The 20,545-nt window shown below is 48.0% G+C and overlaps 1 protein-coding gene across 1 annotated transcript; it reads right to left on the reverse strand.

Annotated features, from left to right (window-relative positions):
* Positions 1-5,592: 5,592 nt before the first annotated feature.
* Positions 5,593-20,545, reverse strand: LOC130840633 (CMRF35-like molecule 8). Its single transcript, XM_057716328.1, has 7 exons — positions 20,381-20,545; positions 15,490-15,849; positions 14,581-14,710; positions 11,787-11,881; positions 7,966-8,003; positions 7,445-7,552; positions 5,593-5,881 (listed from the first exon to the last, which is right to left on the reverse strand). The coding sequence occupies exons 1-7, from the start codon at positions 20,439-20,441 to the stop codon at positions 5,747-5,749; spliced, it is 927 nt and encodes a 308-aa protein (XP_057572311.1). The 5' UTR covers positions 20,442-20,545; the 3' UTR covers positions 5,593-5,746.

The raw sequence follows: 20,545 nt of genomic DNA on the forward strand, positions 1-20,545 counted from the left end.
ACCAGACTCATGGCTGTGGCTGTGGTGCTTACAACAGCTAGCCTCGATGCTCCTGACTGATACTCTAGATATTTGCATTTTACACAGGATTTCTTTCTAATTGGTGAAAATTCAGACGAAATAAAGATTTTTTAATTCACTCCATTTGAGGAGAAAGAGGCCGGCAGATAACCTCTTACTTCTGAGATTCTATCTTCTACCATGTCCGGCTATGTTTTGAACCGCCCTGCAGAGGTCACTCTCTGACTGGAAACGGGATCCCTCGAAGGGCTACTTTAGGTCAGGCTTGGAATGTGACTGGACCGAATTCAGTTCGTGTCAACAAATGTTTTTGACTGCTTATTCTGCACAGGTACATGACTAAGCCCCCGTTCACATCATGGAACCCCTCAACACCCTTCACACCCACCTTTGAAATCTCATTGCCAGGAGTCCACGATGCACGGCTTCAGGGAACACCTCTCAACACCGTGTTGCATGTGAAAGTTTCCACCTACCGTGTGCCGTGCCCAGGCTTCACAGCTGCATGAGGCCATCTGGCTCTTCCTCTGATTGTTTTGTAATTTAATATCACTCCCCTAGACAGCAAGTTCTCTGAGAACAAGTGTGATGCGTCTTTTTCACTACCGTATTCATTGCCATAGTTTCACTGCTGCATTTAATAGTACCTATGAGTTTTCAAATGATTTTTGTTGAACCAATGACTAGGTGAATGAATGAGGAAGTGAGTAAACGAATGAAAACAGGCTTGATCAGGACATATTGCAGGGAACTCCAAACCAATGTCTCCTCCATCTGGGTGGATGGTGATGTTTCAGCAGACACCCCTGACAAAGTAGGAAAATATTCTGGGTTACAGCACTGCCTCAGGTTGGAACGTAGTTTCCTGTAAATAGCAGAAACTCCAACAGTTACCTGAAGAGGTTCAGGTTATTTGTCTCACACAACGTAAACGTGGGTAGGTAGTCACAGCAAGAAGATACAATTACACATTAATTATGCACCCAACAACAGACTGTCAAAATATATGAAGCCAAACCAGACAGAACTGAAGGGAGACGTGGACAGTTCTACAGCAGTAGCTGGATATTTCAGTACCCCACTCTCAGTAACGGATAGAACGATCAGACAGAAGATGAGGAAGGAAATAGAGGACTTAACACATAAATCAACCGGATCTAACAGACACATACAGAACACTCTGCCCAACAACAATATACTGATTCTTCTCAAGGGCACATGGATATTTTCCAGGATATGAGGCCACAAACTGAGTCTTCGTAGATTTAAAAAGATAGATATACAACGTTTCTTTCCTGAACACAAAAAGATGAAGTTAGAAATAAATACCAAAAGTTAAACTGGAGTCTTTGTTGCTTTTTTAACTGCATTTTATTCATATTGAGATAGGAGAGGAGCCACATCTGATGGCTGGCCTGATTCATACTGTAAGGGCATTATTTGATGTACAAAAAAATGTTTTTTCTTATAAGAGATTACAGGGTATTATAATACAGAGTTAAAAAAAAAACTAATTGACATGTAACCAACTGATTTATGTTTATCTTTCCATAAACACTTGAAAAGGAAAATAAAGTAAGACTGGAACATTCACAAACTTGTGGAAACTAAACAACACTCTTACACAACCAATGGATCAAAGAGAATTAGAAAATACTTAAATATGAATGAAAACATAAACACAACCTACCAAAACTTATGGGACACAGCAAAAGCAGTGCTAAGGGGGGAGTTTAAATGCTTACATTAAAAAGAGGCAGAAAGATCTCAAATAAAAAACCTAACTTTACAACTTTAGGAACTAGAAAAAGAGGGATAAGCCCCAAACTAGCAGAAGGATGGAAATAATAAAGATTAGAGCAGAGATAAACAACACAGAGAATAGAATAAAAGAGAGAAAATCAGTGAAACCAAAAGTTTGTCCTTTGAAAGACCAACAAAATTGACAAAGCTTTTCTTAGATGGACTAAGAAAAACAGAAGACCGAAATTACCAAAATCTGAAAGGAAAGTGGGGACATCTCTACCAATTCCACAGAAACAAAAAAGTTCATGAGAGTACTATGACCATTTGTACACCAACAAATTGGACAGCCTAGATAAAACAGGCACATTTCTAGAACCTACCAAGATTGAATCAAGAAGAAATAGAAAGCCTGAGCAGACTAATAACAACTAAGGGGACTGAATCAGTCATTGAAGACCTCCCAACAACGAAAGCCCAGAACCAGATGGATTCCCAGGTAAATTCCACCAAACATTTAAAGAAGCACTAGTACCAGTCCTTCTTAAACTCTTCCAAAAAAAGAAAAAGAAGGAACACTTTCAAAATCACTGTATGAGGCCATTATCACTGTGATATCAAAGCCAGACACTATAAGAAGAGAAAACTACAGACCAATTTCCCTTATGAACACGGATGCAAAAATCCTCAGCAAAATACTAACGAACAGAATTCAGCAAAATACTAAAAGAATTATACACCGTGACCAAGTGAGATTTATACCTGGAATGCAAGGATGATTCAACATAAAAACTGATCAATGTGATAAACTGCATTAACACAATGAAGGGAAAAGCCCACGCGATCATTTTAAATGGTGCGAAAAAAGCATTTAGCAAAATTCAACATCCTTTTATGACAAAAAACATCTCAACAAACTAGGAATAGAAGGAAAGTACTTCAACATAATGGAAACCATATATAAAAAACCCACAGTGAACAGCATACTCAACTGTGAAAGAATGACGGCTTTTCATCCAAGATTAAGAAGGCGGCTTGTTGGCATTTCAAAGGCATATATATGTCCAAAGGACTTCCTGAATGCTATGCCCAATTTTCTGACACTTAGCAATACAACCTATTCTTTCACAAACATTTGTCAAAAGCCAGGTGATTTCTAGGTGTTCCTTCTCCTGGACCTGTCACCATCTGTACAGAAACGAGAGAACCCATCCAGGCTTTTCCACCCACTGAGAAGAACAAGGAGCCCCACCTTGATCTCTGCAATCAGCACTCTGAACTGACACTTAGCTTCCTCTTTTAAATGTGTTAAAGAAAAAAGTGTGTACCAAAAAAAAAAAAAAAAAAAAAAGAGGAAGGCAAGGATGCCCACTTTGCTTCTCCTATTCAACATGGTACTGGAAATCCCAGCCAGAGCAAGTATGCAAGCAAAAGAAATAATAGGCATCCAAACTGGGAAGAAAGAAGTAAAATTATCTGTTTGCAGATGATATGATCTTATATGTAGAAAACCCAAAAGATTCCACCACACACACACACACACAAAAAACCCTGTTAGAAGGAATAAATGAATTTGGCAAAGTCACAGGATATAAAATCAACACACAAAAATCAGTTGCATTTCTGTACATAAACAATTAACAATCTGAAAAGGAAATTATGGAAACAATTCCATTGACAATAGCATCAAAAAGAACAAAATACTTAGGAATTAACTTAAGCAAGGAGGTGATAGACCTGTACAATGAAAACTACAAAACATTGCTGAAAGAAATTAAAGATATAAATAAACAAAAACACATCCCATGTTCATGGACTGGAAGACTTAATGTTGTTAAGATAAAAATACAATCTAAAGCGATCTATAGATTCAATGCAACCCCTATCAAAATCCCAATGACATTTTTTGCAGAAATAGAAAAACCCATCCTAAAATTCATATGGAATCTCACGGGACCCCCCAATAGCTGATACAATCTTGAAAAAGAACAAAGCTAGAAGACTCACGCTTCCTGACTTCAAAACTTACTATGAAGCCAAAGTAATTAAAAGAGTGTAAGCCTGGCATAAAGTCAAACATATAGAACAATGGAATAAAATAGAGTCCAGAAATAAACCTTCACATATATGGGCAAATGATTTTCAACTAGGGGTTCAAGACCATTCAATGGAGAAAGGACAGTGTTTTCAACAAATGGTGTTGAAAAAACTGGATATCTACATGCAAAAGCATTAAGTTGATCCCATACCTAACAGCATACACAAAATTAACTCAAAATGGATCAAAGACCTCAATGCCAGACCTAAAACCATTAAACTCTTAGAAGAAAACATGAGACAAAATCTTCACAACCTTGGATATGGCAATGATTTCTTGAATATAACCCAAAAGGCACAGGCAACAAAAGAAAAAAATGGGCAAAATGGACTTCATGAAAATTTTAAAGTTATGTGCTCAAAAGACACTATCAACATGTAGAGAACAAACATATGGACACCAAGTGGGGAAAGTGGGGAGTGTTGGGGGGAATGAATTGGGAGATTGGGATACCAAATTGTACACTCTAAATATATGCAGTTTATTGTCTGTTAACTGTGTCTCAATAAAAGTTCTTAAAAAAATGTAGAGAACAAACATATGGACACCAAGTGGGGAAAGCAGGGAGTGTTGGGGGGAATGAATTGGGAGATTGGGATACCAAATTGTACACTCTAAATATATGCAGTTTATTGTCTGTTAACTGTATCTCAATAAAAGTTCTTAAAAAAAAAGACACTATCAACAGAGTAAAAAGTCAACCCACAGAACGAGAGAAAATATTTGCAAATCATATATCTGATAAGGATTAATATCCAGAACACATAGACAACTAAAACTCAATGGCAAAAAATCCATTTGAAAATGGGAAAAAGGCTTGAATAGACATTTCTTTAAAGACACTATACAAATGGCCAATAAGCACATGAAAAGTGCTCAGCATCACTAATCACTGGGGAAATGTAAATCAACATTGCAATGAGATACCATCTCACATCCATTAGAATGGCTACTATTTAAAAATGCAAACAAACAACAAAAGAGAAAAAAAAAACCAAGCATTGAAAAGTATGTGAAGGAATTGGAAACCTTTGTGCACTGTTGGTGGGAATATGAAATGATTCAGCCACTGAAGATAACGGTATAGCAGTTCCTCAAAAATTAAAAATAGATTATCATGTGACTTAGCAATTCCACTTCTGGGTATATACCCAGAAAAACTGAAAGTAGTGTCTCAAAGAGATACTTATACACCATGTTCATAACAGCATTTTTCACAAGAGCTGAAACATTGAAGCAACCCAAGTGTTTACTGACAGATGAATGGCTAAGGACGGTGTGGTATATACATAAATGAAATAGTTTTCAGTCTTCAAAAGAAAGGATTTTTCTTTTAATACAAGATTGCAGACATATAGCAGGCAATGTTTAAATAATTTTTTTCTTCTCTCTTAAGATACTTTAAACTTTATTAATGTCTCTTTTGTTAGCAGTAAACCTAAGAGTCCAGAGAAACGTCCCACTGGTTCTGGAGCCATGGGCTCTCCACCAGTTCTCCCCAGCAATCCCAGACATTTCCATGGGGCTATGATTCACAAAGCTACTCGTAGGTACCATCCTACATGAGTCACATCTTTTCCTGGAGCCACGTGGGACTGAGATGCCCTCCACTCACAGAGCTGTGATGAAGCAGAGAAGACAGAAAGATGCACGGAGAACCAGTGGGATGGAACGTTTCCCGTAGGTCCGTCCAGAATGCCATTCCCTGTTGTCCTCAATGAAGCCAGCCTGGCTGATGGCACAAGAGGGACAGCTTTGGGGAGCCCAGCTGCCTTGTTGGTCACCATCAAGGGGAGCAGGTGGTGGGGGATGTGGGTGGGGGCCGAGCCCTGGGCCTCCTGTGACCCACAGAGCCCTCCAGCTGGCAAGGCTGGAGACACAAGCTTACGTCTTCTTAACCATGGTGTACACTGGCTCCTGTGTCTGGGGCTTCTGGGAGGGAACCCTGTTTCCCTCAGAATCCTGTCTCCTGGGGTCAAATACCACCGAGGTGTAGTGAAGATTTTCACTGGGATGCCCCTGCAGAGACAGAGACCAGAGGCTCAGGGAGTGGCAGGGGAAGCAGGAACCCACAGCTTAGGGTGGAGTGGGGGTGGCACCAGAAGGGCTTTGGGGAGGCTCCATTTGGGGGGGGGCTCCACGCTTCCCCACTCTCCTGGCCTCTTCCTCTTGCAAGGGCTCGTCTCCAAGATCCTGTCCACCCACCTGCTCCACGCGACCTGGTCAAGACATAGCACAGGGGGGACTTCCTAGGTGGCGCAGTGGTTAAGAATCCACCTGCCAATGCAGGGTTTGATCCCTGCTCCAGGAAGATCCCACATTCCTCAGAGTAACTAAGCTCATGGGCCACAACTATTGAGCCTGCACTTTAGTGCCCGTCACAACTGTTGAGCCCGTGTGCCGCAACTACTGAAGCCCACACGCCTAGAGCCCATGCTCCACAAAGAGAGAAGCCACCGCAGTGAGAAACCCGCACCCTGCAAGAGTAGCCCCTGCTCGCCACAACTAGAGAAAGCCTGGGTGCAGCAAAGAAGACCCAACACGGCCAATTAATTAATTAATTAATTAATTTTTTAAAAGACATAGCACAGGGACTTCCCTGGTGGTGCAGTGTTTAAGAATCCACCTGCCAATGCAGGGGACATGGGTTCAAGGCCTGGTCTGGGAAGATCCCACATGTCATGGGGCAACTGAGCCCGTGTTCCACAACTACTGAGCCTGCGCTCTAGAGCCCCCAAGCCACAACGACTGAGCCTGAGCACTGCAACTACTGAAGCCTGTGTGCCTAGAACCTGTGCTCCACAACAAGAGAAGCCACCGCAGTGAGAAGCCCATGCACCACAATGAAGTGTAGCTCCCCCCCCGCCCCCCCCACGACAACTAGAGAAAGCCCACATGCAGGAACAGGCTCAACGCAGCCAAAAAAAAAAAAAAAAAAAAAAGACCCAGCACATACAAATTCCCAGGCATCAAAAGCTGGGGGAGTCCCCGGGGTCTACTTTGAGGTCATTAGTCACCAAGTCAGGAAAACAAGGATGCTGTTAGTCCCGGGGGCATGGTCTGGTGCTTAAATATCCTCATCTTCTCTAACAACTGATTCCTCAGCTTCTGCCTAAACTCTTCCACTAATGGGTGGGTTATGACCCTGGGCAGGGTGGCGGTGGGAGGCAACCTCTTCCATTATTCTACTTCACAGTGGCTGTACCCAAGGGTTGATGCACAGGGGGTGATTGCTAAAAATCTGAAAAGCAGAGATGATGGGACCAAAACAGTGAGAAATCGTAGGCTTTAACATTGGGTGTATGGTACATAGTAGGTGCCTAATAAGTGCTGTACTTGATTGACTATTGATTATCACTGGCCATTTCAATAGCTCCTTCGTCTCCTCCCCCCCGCCCCCACCCCAGCTACAAGGACACCAAGCTCTGGCAAAATCTACACTTGCTCCGTTTTCTACGTGTCCTTGTCCTGGAGAAGCACAAGCAATCCCCTCGCTCCCCTCTCTGCCTGCCGCCACCCCACAAGGCGATGCCTCTGCCGCAGCCCAGGGTCCCCGGAAACGAGCTGGGCCCTCGCACTTACCACCATGCTGTACTCCTCCTCCACCTGCATGGGCTGAGCGGGTTGTTTTGCAAGAGGACACGTGTGCAGCTCTAGATTCTCATAGCAGGGCTCCGTCTGCTCCGCAGCCTGGAGTGGGCAGGAGGGGCAGGGGCTTGGTGGGTGTCCACAGAGCCCCTCTGCGGTCCAGCCCAGAGAGTCCCATCTCTCTTTCTCTGCAAACATCTCCCGTTTCCCTCTATGCTCTGAGTGCTGCAGGCTTCCCACCTTCTCCCACTAGGGTCCTCTCTGGGGAGTATTTGAATGGTCAGGTCAACAGCTGGGCGGAGAGGACCCTCCCTCACTCCACGTTCCCTGGGGAGGGAAGGCACTGGTCAGAGTCATGATGACTCCGCGGCCAGATCTCCCAGGCATCGCTCTTCCCACTCTGGGTGAGCACCTCGCTCCATCCGTGGCTGCTGGGCCAGTTCAGGCCCCCAACATCCTCTGGGTGCCCCCACCCCCAGCCACGCCACCACGCCTCCTGTGGTGGCCTTTCTTACCTGGCTGGAGTTCTGGGGCAGCTCTGCCGTCTTACCAGCTACAGAGATAAGAGAAGAGAAAGGAGGTCGAATCCCAGAGCGAGGCAGGGACGGGGATTCCTATGGTCCAACTGGGGGAGGGCCTTTCCCTGGAGACTTCAGCCCTGGGGACCTATCACTTCAGGCCGGCAGCATGGTGGACTCAAGGGTTTGGTGAGCGGGTGAGTTAGTGAATGAGGAAATGAGTGAATAAATGAACGAGCAGCCTGGGGAGGGGGAACAAACAAAGGTAGTTCCCAAAACAGTCACTCATAAAGATGTTCCCCCCCCCAAAAAAAAAAAAAAAGATGTTCCCCAGGGACTTCCCCGGCAGTCCAGTGGTTAAGACCCCGTGCTTCCGATGCAGGGGGCATGGGTTCAATCCCTGGCTGGGGAACTAAGATGTCACATGCTGCCTGGCATGGCCAAAAAAAAAAAAGAAAAGATGTTTCCAGGTGGGAGAGATAAGAAAGGAAGGCACTCATTTAAAAGGAAATGTCTGAGATCAACAAGAGAAAAACAAGCAGAAGTTTATTAACATGTGTACCTAATGTATACGCAGCAGATGACCAGAGAAATACTAGTAACTCAAAGAGATAGCTTCAAACTCTGGCTTAAATACCATCTTCAACTAAAGGCCAAAGAAAAAAATTGGGGGTGTGGGGTGGGGTGGGGGGACAGCAGTGGAACATTTATGCAGAGATTGCCAGGAATAGGTTGGTAAACAAGGGTAAGAAATAAAAATAAAATAAAATAAAAAATAAGTAAAAGGAAGTGTCTGTATGACGAAAAACTTCTGGAAGTCTTTTTTGCAACAATGTAAATATACTTGACACTACTGATCTGGAAACTTAGAAGTAGTTAAGAGGGCACATTTTACAGTAGGGTTTTTTCCCCACAATTTAAAAATGCAGAACAGCAGGCCCCACTGCAGATGCACTAAATTATCAATGCTGGGGAAGAAGTCCAGCGATCTGTGTTTTAACAAGCCCTAAATTTTTTTTTAAACAAAATAATAAAATAAAAGGAGGTGTCCGGGCTTCCTAGGTGGCGCAGTGGTTAAGAATCCGCCTGCCAATGCAGAGGTCATGGGTTCGATCCCAGCTCCAGGAAGATCCCACATGCCACGGAGCAACTAAGCCCGTGTGCCAAAAAAAAAAAAAAAAAAAAACTTTTGAAAAAAGGAGGTGTCCTTGCAGAGACCTAGAGCCGCCGCATCAAACTACATGAAGTCACCAGGGTCATCTGCTCCGACCCCCGGCCTGGGGGTCTGTCCCTCCCAGATAGGAGGCCCTGTCGGCTCTGAGGGATCCCAGCTCAGGTCACACAGCCTTCTGTTTCTGGTGTCTGCAGCGTGGCTCTGCAGGTGTCCTGCCTCTGAGCACAGCTCTGTGCATCCCTGGCCCTTTCAACCCTGTGCCCCAGGAATTGACGGGGAGCAGGTGATGCACGTGCAGCCAGGATGCCCTTGGTCTCCGTGCACCGCCAGGCAACTCCAGAGCTGGGTGCACTAAATGCTGTGGGGATAGACAGTGTCCAGTCTCAGGGAGGGAGCCCCAAAGTCAAAGGTGAGACGCCCACAGTCAGGTGACGCAAGGCCACATACAACAGCAGGGATTGCTAAGCCCCACCAGTTGACTCAACAGAATGTGTGACCAGGGCCTCTGAGATAAGAACATGTTTTGTTCCAAATGCTGCAGGCGGGCTTCCATCTCCACCCTCCATCTCCCTGGCTGGGACGGGTGATGTGATGGGAAGGAGGAAGGGGGCTGGTGAGGAAGAGATGGGAGTGCATTGCTGGGGAAGGAAATTGGCACGGAAAGAGCTGGGTGGCAGTCAGCTGGACGGGAAGCACCCTGAAGGTGGGCCCAGTCTGCCCTGTTCATGACAGTGTCCCCAAGAGCCTGGCTCGGGGCCTGGTGCACAGCAGGTGCTCAGGACAGCTTTGCTGTGTGAGTGAGTCAGTGAATGGACAAGTAAATGACGAGAGTGGGCTGAGGGGAAGAGCCATGAGTGAGTGACAGGGCAGGTGTCAGGCTGACGGGGGAGGAGCAGGGACACGGGAAGATAGCCCCAGATGCAGATGCAAAGTGGGGGAGGGACAGTCAGGCTACTTTAACAGGAAGCCTTTCTCCTGTTAAACAAGGATCACTTATTGAGGTGTAATCCACCCACACAAGTCAACTCTGCAGTCAGCGTTTTTCAGAAGAATGTTTAGCAGGGAAAGTCATGCAATATATTAAGGTTTAAAAGTGGGATTACCGTATGAAGCAAGCATTTACACAAAGGACTGCAGGGACGTGACTCCAGCATCTGTGGTGGGTTTTCTCTGGGTGGTGCGAATTTTCGTTTTTATTTATTAGGGTGAATTTGTCTCCTTCTTTGTGCTTTGCTTACTCTTCCAATTTTCTACAACAATCACACATCCTTTTTTTAAGGGGGGGCACAATCTAGGTGAAAGAGCACCATGGAGACAGTGATGACTGGCACCCACAGATCTGAGGCAATCCAGGCTGGGAAAACCCCCGTGTGGTAAGCAGTGCAGGCTGAAGTTTAGGGGGAGGGCTCCTGAAAATGATACGGGGGTGGGGAGGAGGAAGTGGTTTTCTTTCCATCCACCAAGCACGCACATGCTGAGGCTGATTTGTCTCTTAAAGGCCTGGGCTGTGCTGGGGGGAGAGGCTGAGCCCTCCAGGGGCCTCCCTGCCCTACCCCTAGGAAGTACCAACTCCCAGTTAGCGCTGCTGTTGTGGAGCAGAGCAACCCGTCTCAGTGCAGCCTCGAAAGGCTTAGTTAGCATCAGTAACTACGAACAAATGTCTCCCCCAGAACCCTGTGCACATGGAATCAAGAACTCTTAGCACAGGAAGGAAACTCAAGGCTCACACGCCAACTCAGACAGAAACCTGCTCTCCTACTGGTGACAGCTGGGCCTCTGGTCAGCAACGAGGCCACAGTTCACTGGTGCCTCTGTTCTTCTATTTATTTAGTTTTTCTCGAGTGTTTATTGAGCACCTACTTACTGAGCCCTAGACAGGATGCTGGGGGCACCCTACGTTCTCTCTTTTAATCTAAGCTCAGAGGAGAGCGGCTGGACCACAGGTTGCCTGCTGGGGTGCCCGCTGTGACGATATTAAGTAATACATTCATTCAACACATGCAGCTCCTGTGCCTTCTTGATTCAGGATCCCTGATCTCAAGGAGTCGCACGGGCTGGTGGGCAGGCAGGCATGGAAGCAGGTGTGACGATCCTGTGTGAAAAGGGCTATGGTGGCGGAAGAACAGGGGTCCACCTGGAAGGAGCCCTCAAGCTGCTCTTCAGGGAGCAGGAAAAGGTTCCAGAGGAAAGGAAGTCTGAGAGCAGCGCTTAGGGCCCAGCAGGAGTGAGCCGGGGAGGGGGCGCCCCAGGCGCCCAAAGCAAATGCAGAAGAAGTTGAGAAAGAGCTGCCTTCCAGAGTGTAAGGACGGGCAGATGGCAGCGGGTCTCGTCCGTCCTGTGCGGGCCTGGATTTGGAGGGTGTGGACTTGGAGGGAGGTCACAGAAGGGTTTAGACGGAAGAAGGACATGGCTTCGCAAGCACCCTCCCCAGGCCTCACCGTGGGAAAGGCCTCTCCCACAGCCTGCATCCGCCACACCAGGGACACTGCCTCTGGGTGTGCCCTCTAGGGTCCCCTGGCATATGTGTTCTCAGGGCATGCATCTGGTGACCATTCTGGGAAGCAGGACACAGAGGCTCGAGGACCACAGGGTGTGGGTGGGGCCTGCCCCCCGCCACGGGGGCAGATGTGGGGAACTCACTCACCTTTGACCCGCCTCTGAGCCATTCTCCAGGCCAGCAGTGAGATGCCCCCCAACAGAAGCAGCAGAAGTGCTAACAAGGCCAGCAGCAATCGGAGCCTGAGGGGAGACAGGGTGGGCTGGGTGGGGCGGGGCAATCACGCCTTCCCTCTTTTGTTCAATAGGTAGATGAGGTCCCATTTTTTAAAAATGTAGATGCTATAAAGTCTCCTTTCTACACATCCCCCATCTACCTAAACCCCCCGCCCCAGACACACACAGAGTATACCTAAGAACCTTCCAGAGGCTCTTTATTCAGATACAAGAAAATACAAATGTACATTATGTTTGTATGTGTCCATTTTTCACACCAAAGCGGCATCGTATAGGGTCTTCCCCGATGGTGCCGTGGTTAAGAATCTGTCTGCCAATGCAGGGCACACGGGTTCGATCCCTGGTCTGGGAAGATCCCACATGCCATGGAGCAACGAAGCCCGCGTGCCACAACGAAGAGTAGCCCCCGTGCACTGCAACTAGAGAAAGCCCACGCACAGCAATGAAGACCCAACACATCCAATAAATCAATTAATTAATTTTAAAAAAAGAGGCATAGTATAAACACTAGTTTTTTACTAAAAATGCATCTTGGAGATCGTTCCATCTGTACATAAAGAAGTCCTTTGGGGTGTTGTTGTTTTTTTTTAACAGCTGCATAGTATTGAATCGCATGGATGGACCACAGATTATCTAACTCTTCTCTCTCTATGGGCATTTCTCCCAGTCTACTGCAATTACAAACATGGCTGCAAAAAATCACCTTGTAACTCCACCGTTTCATACTTGGACAAGCAGCAGCTGATTTCCTGAGAAGCTGACACATCTTAGGCTTCTGGCGCCTCACTTGCTTGGGCCCCTTCTTTTATGCCTAGTTTGCATCCATAATGTTCTAGTCTTTTTTTCTTAAAGATACACACCTTCCCCACCCCATCCCCCACCCCCCAATGAATTGCACAGGCTTCAGCCATACAACACCCAGCTCTGGCCCCCAGGTGTGTATCTGCAGAGCCAGTCTCTGGAGGTGGCATGTTTGGGGCCTGAATTTCACCTGTTAGGATTGTCACTTGGGTCGTCAGGAAGCCAGTAGAGGGACCTTGGAGCTGTCATATAGTAAAGAATCTGACTGGCCTTTGCCCCTGGCTCCTGGAAGGAAGCCTCTAAATCCTTGGGATTTTCCTAGTCATAGGAGCACATTTGGGACTTCTCTGGTAGCACAGTGGTTAAGAATCCACCTGCCAATGCAGCAGACATGGGTTCGAGCCCTGGTCCAGAAGATGCCACGTGTCTCAGAGCAACTAAGCCCGTGCACCACGACTACTGAGCCTGCGCTCTAGAGCCCACGAGCCACAACTGCTGAGCCCAAGTGCTGCAACTACTGAAGCCCATGTGCCTAGAGCCTGTGCTCCTCAATAAGAGAAGCCACCGCACTGAGAAACCTGCGCGCTGCAACGAAGAGTAGCCCTGGCTAGCCACAACGAGAGAAAGCCCAAGAGCAGCAATGAAGACCCAAGGTAGCCAAAAAAAAAAAAAAGGAGTAGTTTTGTTATTCACAAGCCCCTTGGATCTGGCTGAGTTCTTGCATGACCCAGGATGGGACCTAGTCGCCAGAAGGACCAACCATGTGATTAGAGATTTGGGGCTCTGAGCCAGCCTGACGTTCAAGGAAGTGAAGGGGGGCTGGGGATTGAGGTCGGCCACATGGGCAATGACTCAATCAATCGTGCCTGTGTCATGAACCCCAAACAAAAACTACGGGCACCAAGGCGTGGAGGAAATTCCTGGCTGGCGAACCCATCGACGTCCCGGGAGGGTGATGCCCCCCGACTCCACTGGGAAAGGGCACGGAGACTCTGCATTCAGGACCCTCCCTGACCTCGCTCTGCGTGTCTCTCCATCGGCTGGTCCTGATCTTTATGCTTTATGATAAAACCAAGTACAGCTTTTGCCTACATTCTGTGAGTTATCTAGACAGTTATCAAACCCAAGGGGGTCATGGGAACCCCCAAATTTGTATCCAATTGATCAGAAATGTGATGACCTGGGGATCCCCAAAGTGCTCTGGCACCGGAAGTCAGGCCATCCTATGGGACGGAACCTCAGGGGTCTTATGGGATGCTGGGGCCAGCGCCAACTCCAGCTGGTCAGTGCCGGAATCAACTTGCAGAGCACCGGGTACTGTCAGAATAGGGAGTCTGTGAACCCCAGAACTGGTTTTTGACAGTGTGTATTTTCTGAGGAGAGAATCTATGAATGTCTGATTCTCCTAGGGTTTTTGACCCCCCTCCCCCCCAAAAAAGAGTTGAGAATCACAAATTTATAAGAAAGAGCTCAAGACTCTGGAATCTCATAAACTTTGCTAGGGAGCCCAGCCTGCCTCCCTGGCTACGTGACCCAGCCAATCACTTAACCTCTCAGAGCCTCAGCTTCCTCGTCTATAACATGATGGTAATAAGGTCAGGGTTGTGAGTAACAAGTGAGAACATTCACGTGAGGCCTTTAGCACGTGCCTGGTAGCACATCATCTCATCAGCTTCTCACTAAATGCTACTTTCCCTCCATCCACTCCCCAGCTCCTGCCCGGCCTGAGCCCTCTCTCGGAGCCCAGGGCAGGTCCAGTGTGGCCCCTACAACCCAAGCAGGAGATGCAGACCGGCTTCCGGCCTGGGTGCAAAGGGAGCCAGAGGCCCCCAGCCAACAGGGACAGGGCTCCGGACCCCAAATGGACCACATGGCCAGAGGACACGGGGACTAGGGCGCCTTACCCCCAGGGCTGCATGGGCTGCACTTCCTCCTGGCTGCTGGCGCTGTGGGTGGTGCTGTCTGTGGCCAGGGTGGTGAAGGACACAGTTGAAATTTCAGTTGCTATTGTCGAGGTCTCGGCCGCGATTGTCGAGGCCTCGGCCGCGATTGTCGAGGTCTTGGCCGCGATTGTCGAGGTCTTGGCTACACTAGTGCATTGGGTGGACACTGGTGCTGGTGCAGAAACACGAATCAGACCCAAGGAGCACTCTGACTCTCCCACTAATAGCTGTTTTGGTTGGTTTCACACAAAATGCTCACTCAGGAAGGGGGCAGGACGGAAGACCCTGTGGCCAAAGCCTCCCCAGGACCCTCCCAGGGCCAAGTGAGTGTTTCCAAATAGGACACAGGTACCGCCCCAACAGTCCCGACTCCATCCTGCTGATGAGGTCAGGGTCCTCCGGAGGCCCCACAGTCACACCCACCCCCAGGCTTGTTCTCCCCTCACCCAGATCACAGCCACACGCTGCCTGCCAGAGACGGCCCTCTGGACTGCAGATCGACCTATCACTTAGCACTCCCACTGCACTCAGCACTCAGCCCCTCCCCCACCACCTCTCCATTCAGCTCCCCACCTTCCCCCTCAACCTCCCCACCAACCCCTGCATGCAGCTTGCAGCTCAGGTTTCTTCGGGGCTACCCACAGTGCACCCTCTTCTCTCTTCTCTGCACACTCTCTCTCGGCCGCCACTTCCCCTGACAGACACCTTCCCATCGCTCAAGACTGAGAAGAGGTGCCAGAGCCCTGATTCCCTCCCTCTCCCCACCCCACACACACACTGCTCCAAGTGCTCAAAGTCTGTGATCTGATTTCTGTCTTGACTATTCTGACCTGAGACTCTTCAGGTGACCTTGTTGCTGGTACAGGGAGAGGGGTGTGCACAGCTCACCTGGGATCACAGACACCGCAACCTGGAAGGCAGGGTCTCGAAGAATTCCTTCCAACCAGGAAGTATCGATCCCACACCAGTACGTTCCTGCATCATCCTCTCTGAGTCTCTCCAAGGTCACTGTGAAGGTGAGGTTTGCGGGATGGTCCCTGATGGACACAGGGCCCCTCCTCACTTCTCTCTCTGACTTGCTGGTCTGCACGATCCTCCACGGTGACAGACATAGGCTCTTGCAAAAGTACTTGTTGTTGTCTATGAATTCCTTCTCGTACCGACACTCCACGCTCAGGGATCCCCCCACGGTGCCTGTCACTCTGCGGGGGCCACTCAGGGACAGACAGCCTAGAAAACATAACCGAGTCCAGCTGACCCTGGGGGTCAGCCCCCAATGTTCCCCCATATCTCATGCCAGCCGCCTCCCATCAGCCAGACCGCACTTCGAGGGTCCTCCCTTCCACTCTGTCACCCCCAAGATCACAGCAGCCCCTTCCTCCAGACCCCAACTTCCTTTCTTCTTCTCTTCCCACCCCTCACCCACCAGGGACCTCCCACTTCTGAACTTGTCTGGACAATAAGAGCCCGCCTCCAAGCACCCGGCTCTCCCTGAGGGACAGCACCTCGCCCCCAGCCCTGGGCAGCTCAGTAACCTGAAGAACCACTCACACGCTGCTCTGTTCCCACCAAGGGAGTGTGCACTAAGGCAGAGAGAGGGCTTCCAAACAGTTCACAAAAAACACTAGACATGCTTGCTAAATGTGTGGATGAAAAAATCACTCACCCGCACACAAAGTTTGCTGATGACAAACTTCACTTTGTCCTGGGTCTTACTTTAGTTTGCCCAGCTCCTGTAGACCTAAACTTCAGGGAAGTTCGTACTTATTTCTAAGGTTTATGTCTGCCATTTTCCCAGATGGTCCTCTGCTACGGAGCTAGGGGACTAAGGTGACGCGTGTGGCGTTAATGCTGGCCACCAAGCTGAGGACACGTCCCCGCCCTGGCCCTTGTGGGTACCGCTCCTCACCACCCCTGTAATTCTGTGATGGGGCCCCCAGAGGGGTGGGGGAGGGGTGGCTTGCTCTCTATTCCTAGAGTTAGAATTCTCTAACTTTACTTGCTTTTTCAGGTTCTTAAATCACCTGGAAACATGCGAATGTAAACTCCAGGAAGGCAGGGCCTTCTTATATCTTCAGTGTCTACAAGTGCCTGGCACATAGTAGGCCCTCAACAAACACTTGGGTGTGAGGAGCTCCCCCACCCCACGCAGCTCTCAGTCCACAGCTGCCCAAAGCTGACCGCAAACTCCCATCCTCCCACTCCTGGGGGCCCATCAGGACGTCCTTTCCTGACCTGGGTGGCAGACACACTGCAGAGAAGCCTTCCCAAGCCCCCTCACAGGTGTGATGTTTCCTGAGAGGCTCGGTAACCATCACCATGGTGAAGTGGAAAGGGCAGCAGAATATGTGCTTTGTCTCGGTTCTATGCCATATCTGCTGTGTGTTCTGGGGTAAGTTACTTAACCTCTCTGAGCTTCAGATGCCTCATTTGTAACATGGTGAGGATTGGTAAGTCTCACATGACATTTGAATGTGTCGAGTGAGATAATGGGTGTAAAATGCCTGGCAAATAATATTAGGTTGAACCACATGAAATTGCTGACATTCAACTATTTTTGATGAAGAAAACAGGAATTTCAGAAAATTCAATCTAAGAAAAATAGATAACCCACTGTCCAGCTGAATGAAGACATGAAAAGATAAACACAGAGACAGGGAAAATTAAAAGAATCAAAGATGGTCCTTTGCAGAAATTCTCTACAGATAAATGTGTAAATCTGGATGAATGTGTGATGTTCTAAAAAAAACAAAAATCAGTAAAATGGTCACATACCAAATGCTTAAAAGATAAAAGTCTGTCCCAGCCCTTCCTTCATTTAAGATGCTGCTCCTGGTCCCCACACCCAGACTCTATGCCCTGCCTCTCCTTGACTGTGAACTGTCATCTTTCTCTGCCTGGCTCTCAGCTCCCCTCCCTGGTCTGAGTCACCCCATCACCCCCACCCACAGCACCCAACCACCTGTCTCCAGCGTCTACCTTCCCTTTGCTCCATCTCTCTGTCTCCCTCTGTCTCTCTTTGTTTCTCTCCCTGTGTCTCTGTCTCTGTTTCTCTGTCTCTTTATGTCTCTGTGTTTCTCTCTCTCCTTATCTCTCTGTCTCTCCGTGTGTCTGTCTGTCCTTCTCTCTCTCCAACTGTTTCTCTCACTCTCTCTCTGTCTCTCTCTTACTATCTCTTTTTTCTCTGTCTCTCTGTGTCTCTGTCTCTTATTATCTCTCTCTATGTTCCTGTCTGTCTGCCTCTCTGTCTGTCTCTGTCTCTTCTAACAGGATGTTTCTATATTGTCCTAATGTTTTACTTTAGAACCACAAAGTCTCATTCCACTAAATCCCGGATAAACGAGGGAATCATGCAACACGGAAGTCGAGAGAGGAGCCCGTGCTTTCACACCCAGCCCAAGAGAAAAGAGTAGAGCCAGAGCAGAAGTTAGTAAATCGGAAAACAGCAAAACAGTGGAAGTGGCATATATGCTGAAAAGCTGATTTTTGTTTTGGGAGAAACAAACAACTAAATAGACATTCTTGTGTGTAGCCCGATCAAGAAAAAAAAAAAAAGACACACACAATTAAAAAGAAAAATAGCCAGGGTAATTTGCAAGTCTCTACAAAAACATTTGTACACTTGGACAAATCTGGTGATTTTCTAAGAAAGCATAAATTACCAATATTGGCCCAGAATAGGCTTTTTTAATGTAGACCAATACTGGTAAGTGTTATCGAGGGGTCCTTTGCCAATGATAACTGTGTGAGGTGATGTGGTAATTACTTCACAGTGTATACATGTATCAAAACATCAGCATAACTGTACATCATAAATATACACAATGTTTATTTGTTAATTATACCTCAATAGAGCTGGGGGTGAAAGGAAGAAAAGAAGTTCCTTTTTCTTTCCTTTCCAAAAAAGAAAGTTAGTTCAAGTTAGCTCTCTCAAAACCTTCAGGAACCAAACAATTCCAATTTTATCTAAACATTTGCAGAGGATAAAGAAACAGGAAAACCTCCCTAATTCTTATCATGAAGTCAGTATAATATATCTAGACTAAAATCTGGCTAAATATCTTAATATAATTCACCACTTGGATAGTTCAAAGGAGAAAAAATTACAGGCGTACTTCAGCGATATTGCAGGTTTGGTTCCAGACCACTGGAGTAAAGCGAGTTTCAGGACAAAGCAAGTCACAGGAAGGTTTTGGTTTCCCAGCACATCTAAAAGTTATGTTGGCACTGTATTATGGTCTACTAAGTGTGCAATAGCATTATGTCTTAAAAAAACAATGTACATACCTTAATTTAAAAATACTTTATCATGGGATTTCCCTGGTGGCACAGTGGCTAAGACTCCACTCTCCCAATGCTGGGGCCCTGGGTTTGATCCCTGGCTAGGGAACTAGACCCCACATGCATGCTGCAACTAAGAGTTCACATGCCACAACTAAGGAGCCCATGTGCCACAACTAAGGAGCCCATGTGCTACAACTAAGACCCGGTGCAACCAAATAAGTAAACATAAAAAAAATACTTTATTGCTAAAAAATGCTACCCATCATCTGAGCCTTCAGCGAGTCGTAATCTTTTTGCTGGTGGAGGGTTTGAAATCTTGCAAGAGTTACCAATATGTGACAGAGACACGTAGTGAGAAAATGCTGTTGGCAAAAATGGAGTCAATAGACTTGTTTGACGCAGGGTTGCCACAAACATGCAATTTTTAAAGAAAAAAACAAAAACAAAAACACCGCAGTATCTATGAAGTGCAACAAAGCAAAGCACAACAAAACAAGCGGTGCCTGCAATCATCTCTGTAAATGATGCTCTGTTCTTAAAAACACAAGGGGATGCCCTCTACACACTTAACAGAAACTCTGGACACCTGCCCAGTCAGGGACACGGCAGGCATGGCCACCGCCACCTCAGTCCTGGGCATCATTCTGGCTGAACCAGAACGTGATCGATGAGAGGGAAAACCAGAGAACCCACGAACCCTCCACGCAGGCAGATCCCGTGGACACACAACACCCGAGAAGTTCTGCAGAAAAACGAGTGGTGAGGGGATAACCAATTTCCAAATTAATACACGAAAAGTCACAGCTTTCCTACCGACAACTAGTTGGCAAATAGAATGCAATTTATAAACAACCTCCAAATTAAATATGCTAGGAATACACCTAGCAAGACTGCAAGAGCTGTCTGAGAAGAGCCGTGAAAGCTCCTGGAGGCACCGGAGAGAAATCTGTGCAAGGAAGCTCTCTCCTCCCCTCACACAGCTGCCCCGCCCTCTCCTCTCCCCGATGGGATGGGAGTCCCCACCTGCCTTCCTTGGAGACCACTGGCTGCCTGGTCCTCAGGCCACAGCCCCTCCAGCTGCCCTGGTTATTCATTCACCTCCATGACCCTGAGACCAGGGCCTGCCCCTGCCCGGTCCCCAAGCTTCCACCACCCCCTGGAACCCGTAAACCACAGAGCGCCTCCCCGGGTACGCTCGGCCACTCTGCCACCCACTCTGGTGCGCCCTGCCTCTCGCCCACCTTCTTCCTGCCATAATTCAGCTGCAAAGCTCCTGCACAGCCCCTCCTCCAGGCCCACCTCTTTGCCCCACTGTGGCTCATCTAAGGCCAGATGGATGCAGAAGGGGGACAGACCCTCACCCCAGCCCCTCCGAGGGTTTGGTCCGTCGTACACGGTGGACAGAGCGCACCCCATTCTGAGTCTCCTGACGCCTCCCCCAAAGCCCTCCCCCCACCCTCCCCCAGCAGCCCCTCACCTGGGACCCAGAGAAGCAGCAGAGCGGGGGACAGCCACGTGGCCTGGTGCCGCGGGGCCATCTCTCCAGCGCGGTGGCCGCCTGCGACAGGGCCAGACCCCAGCTGGTCCCGAGGCTTCAGTGCCCCTCGAGGAGGGGGATCAGGCGTCCAGGTTCCCACTTCTG

This window comes from Hippopotamus amphibius, chromosome 17, assembly GCF_030028045.1.
Source record: "Hippopotamus amphibius kiboko isolate mHipAmp2 chromosome 17, mHipAmp2.hap2, whole genome shotgun sequence".
NCBI classification, from domain to species: domain Eukaryota; kingdom Metazoa; phylum Chordata; class Mammalia; order Artiodactyla; family Hippopotamidae; genus Hippopotamus; species Hippopotamus amphibius.

What these genes read in the sequence shown, in the direction of transcription:
- LOC130840633 (XM_057716328.1), bottom strand. Translation starts at nt 20,441, where the DNA reads ATGGCCCCGCGGCACCAGGCCACGTGGCTGTCCCCCGCTCTGCTGCTT. An exon ending in CAGCCCATGCAGCCCTGGGG is followed by an intron (nt 11,882 to 14,580) that starts GTAAGGCGCCCT and finishes GTCTCCCCTCAG; the next exon opens with GCTCCGATTGCTGCTGGCCT. An exon ending in AGGAGGAGTACAGCATGGTG is followed by an intron (nt 5,882 to 7,444) that starts GTAAGTGCGAGG and finishes CTGTCTCTGCAG; the next exon opens with GGGCATCCCAGTGAAAATCT.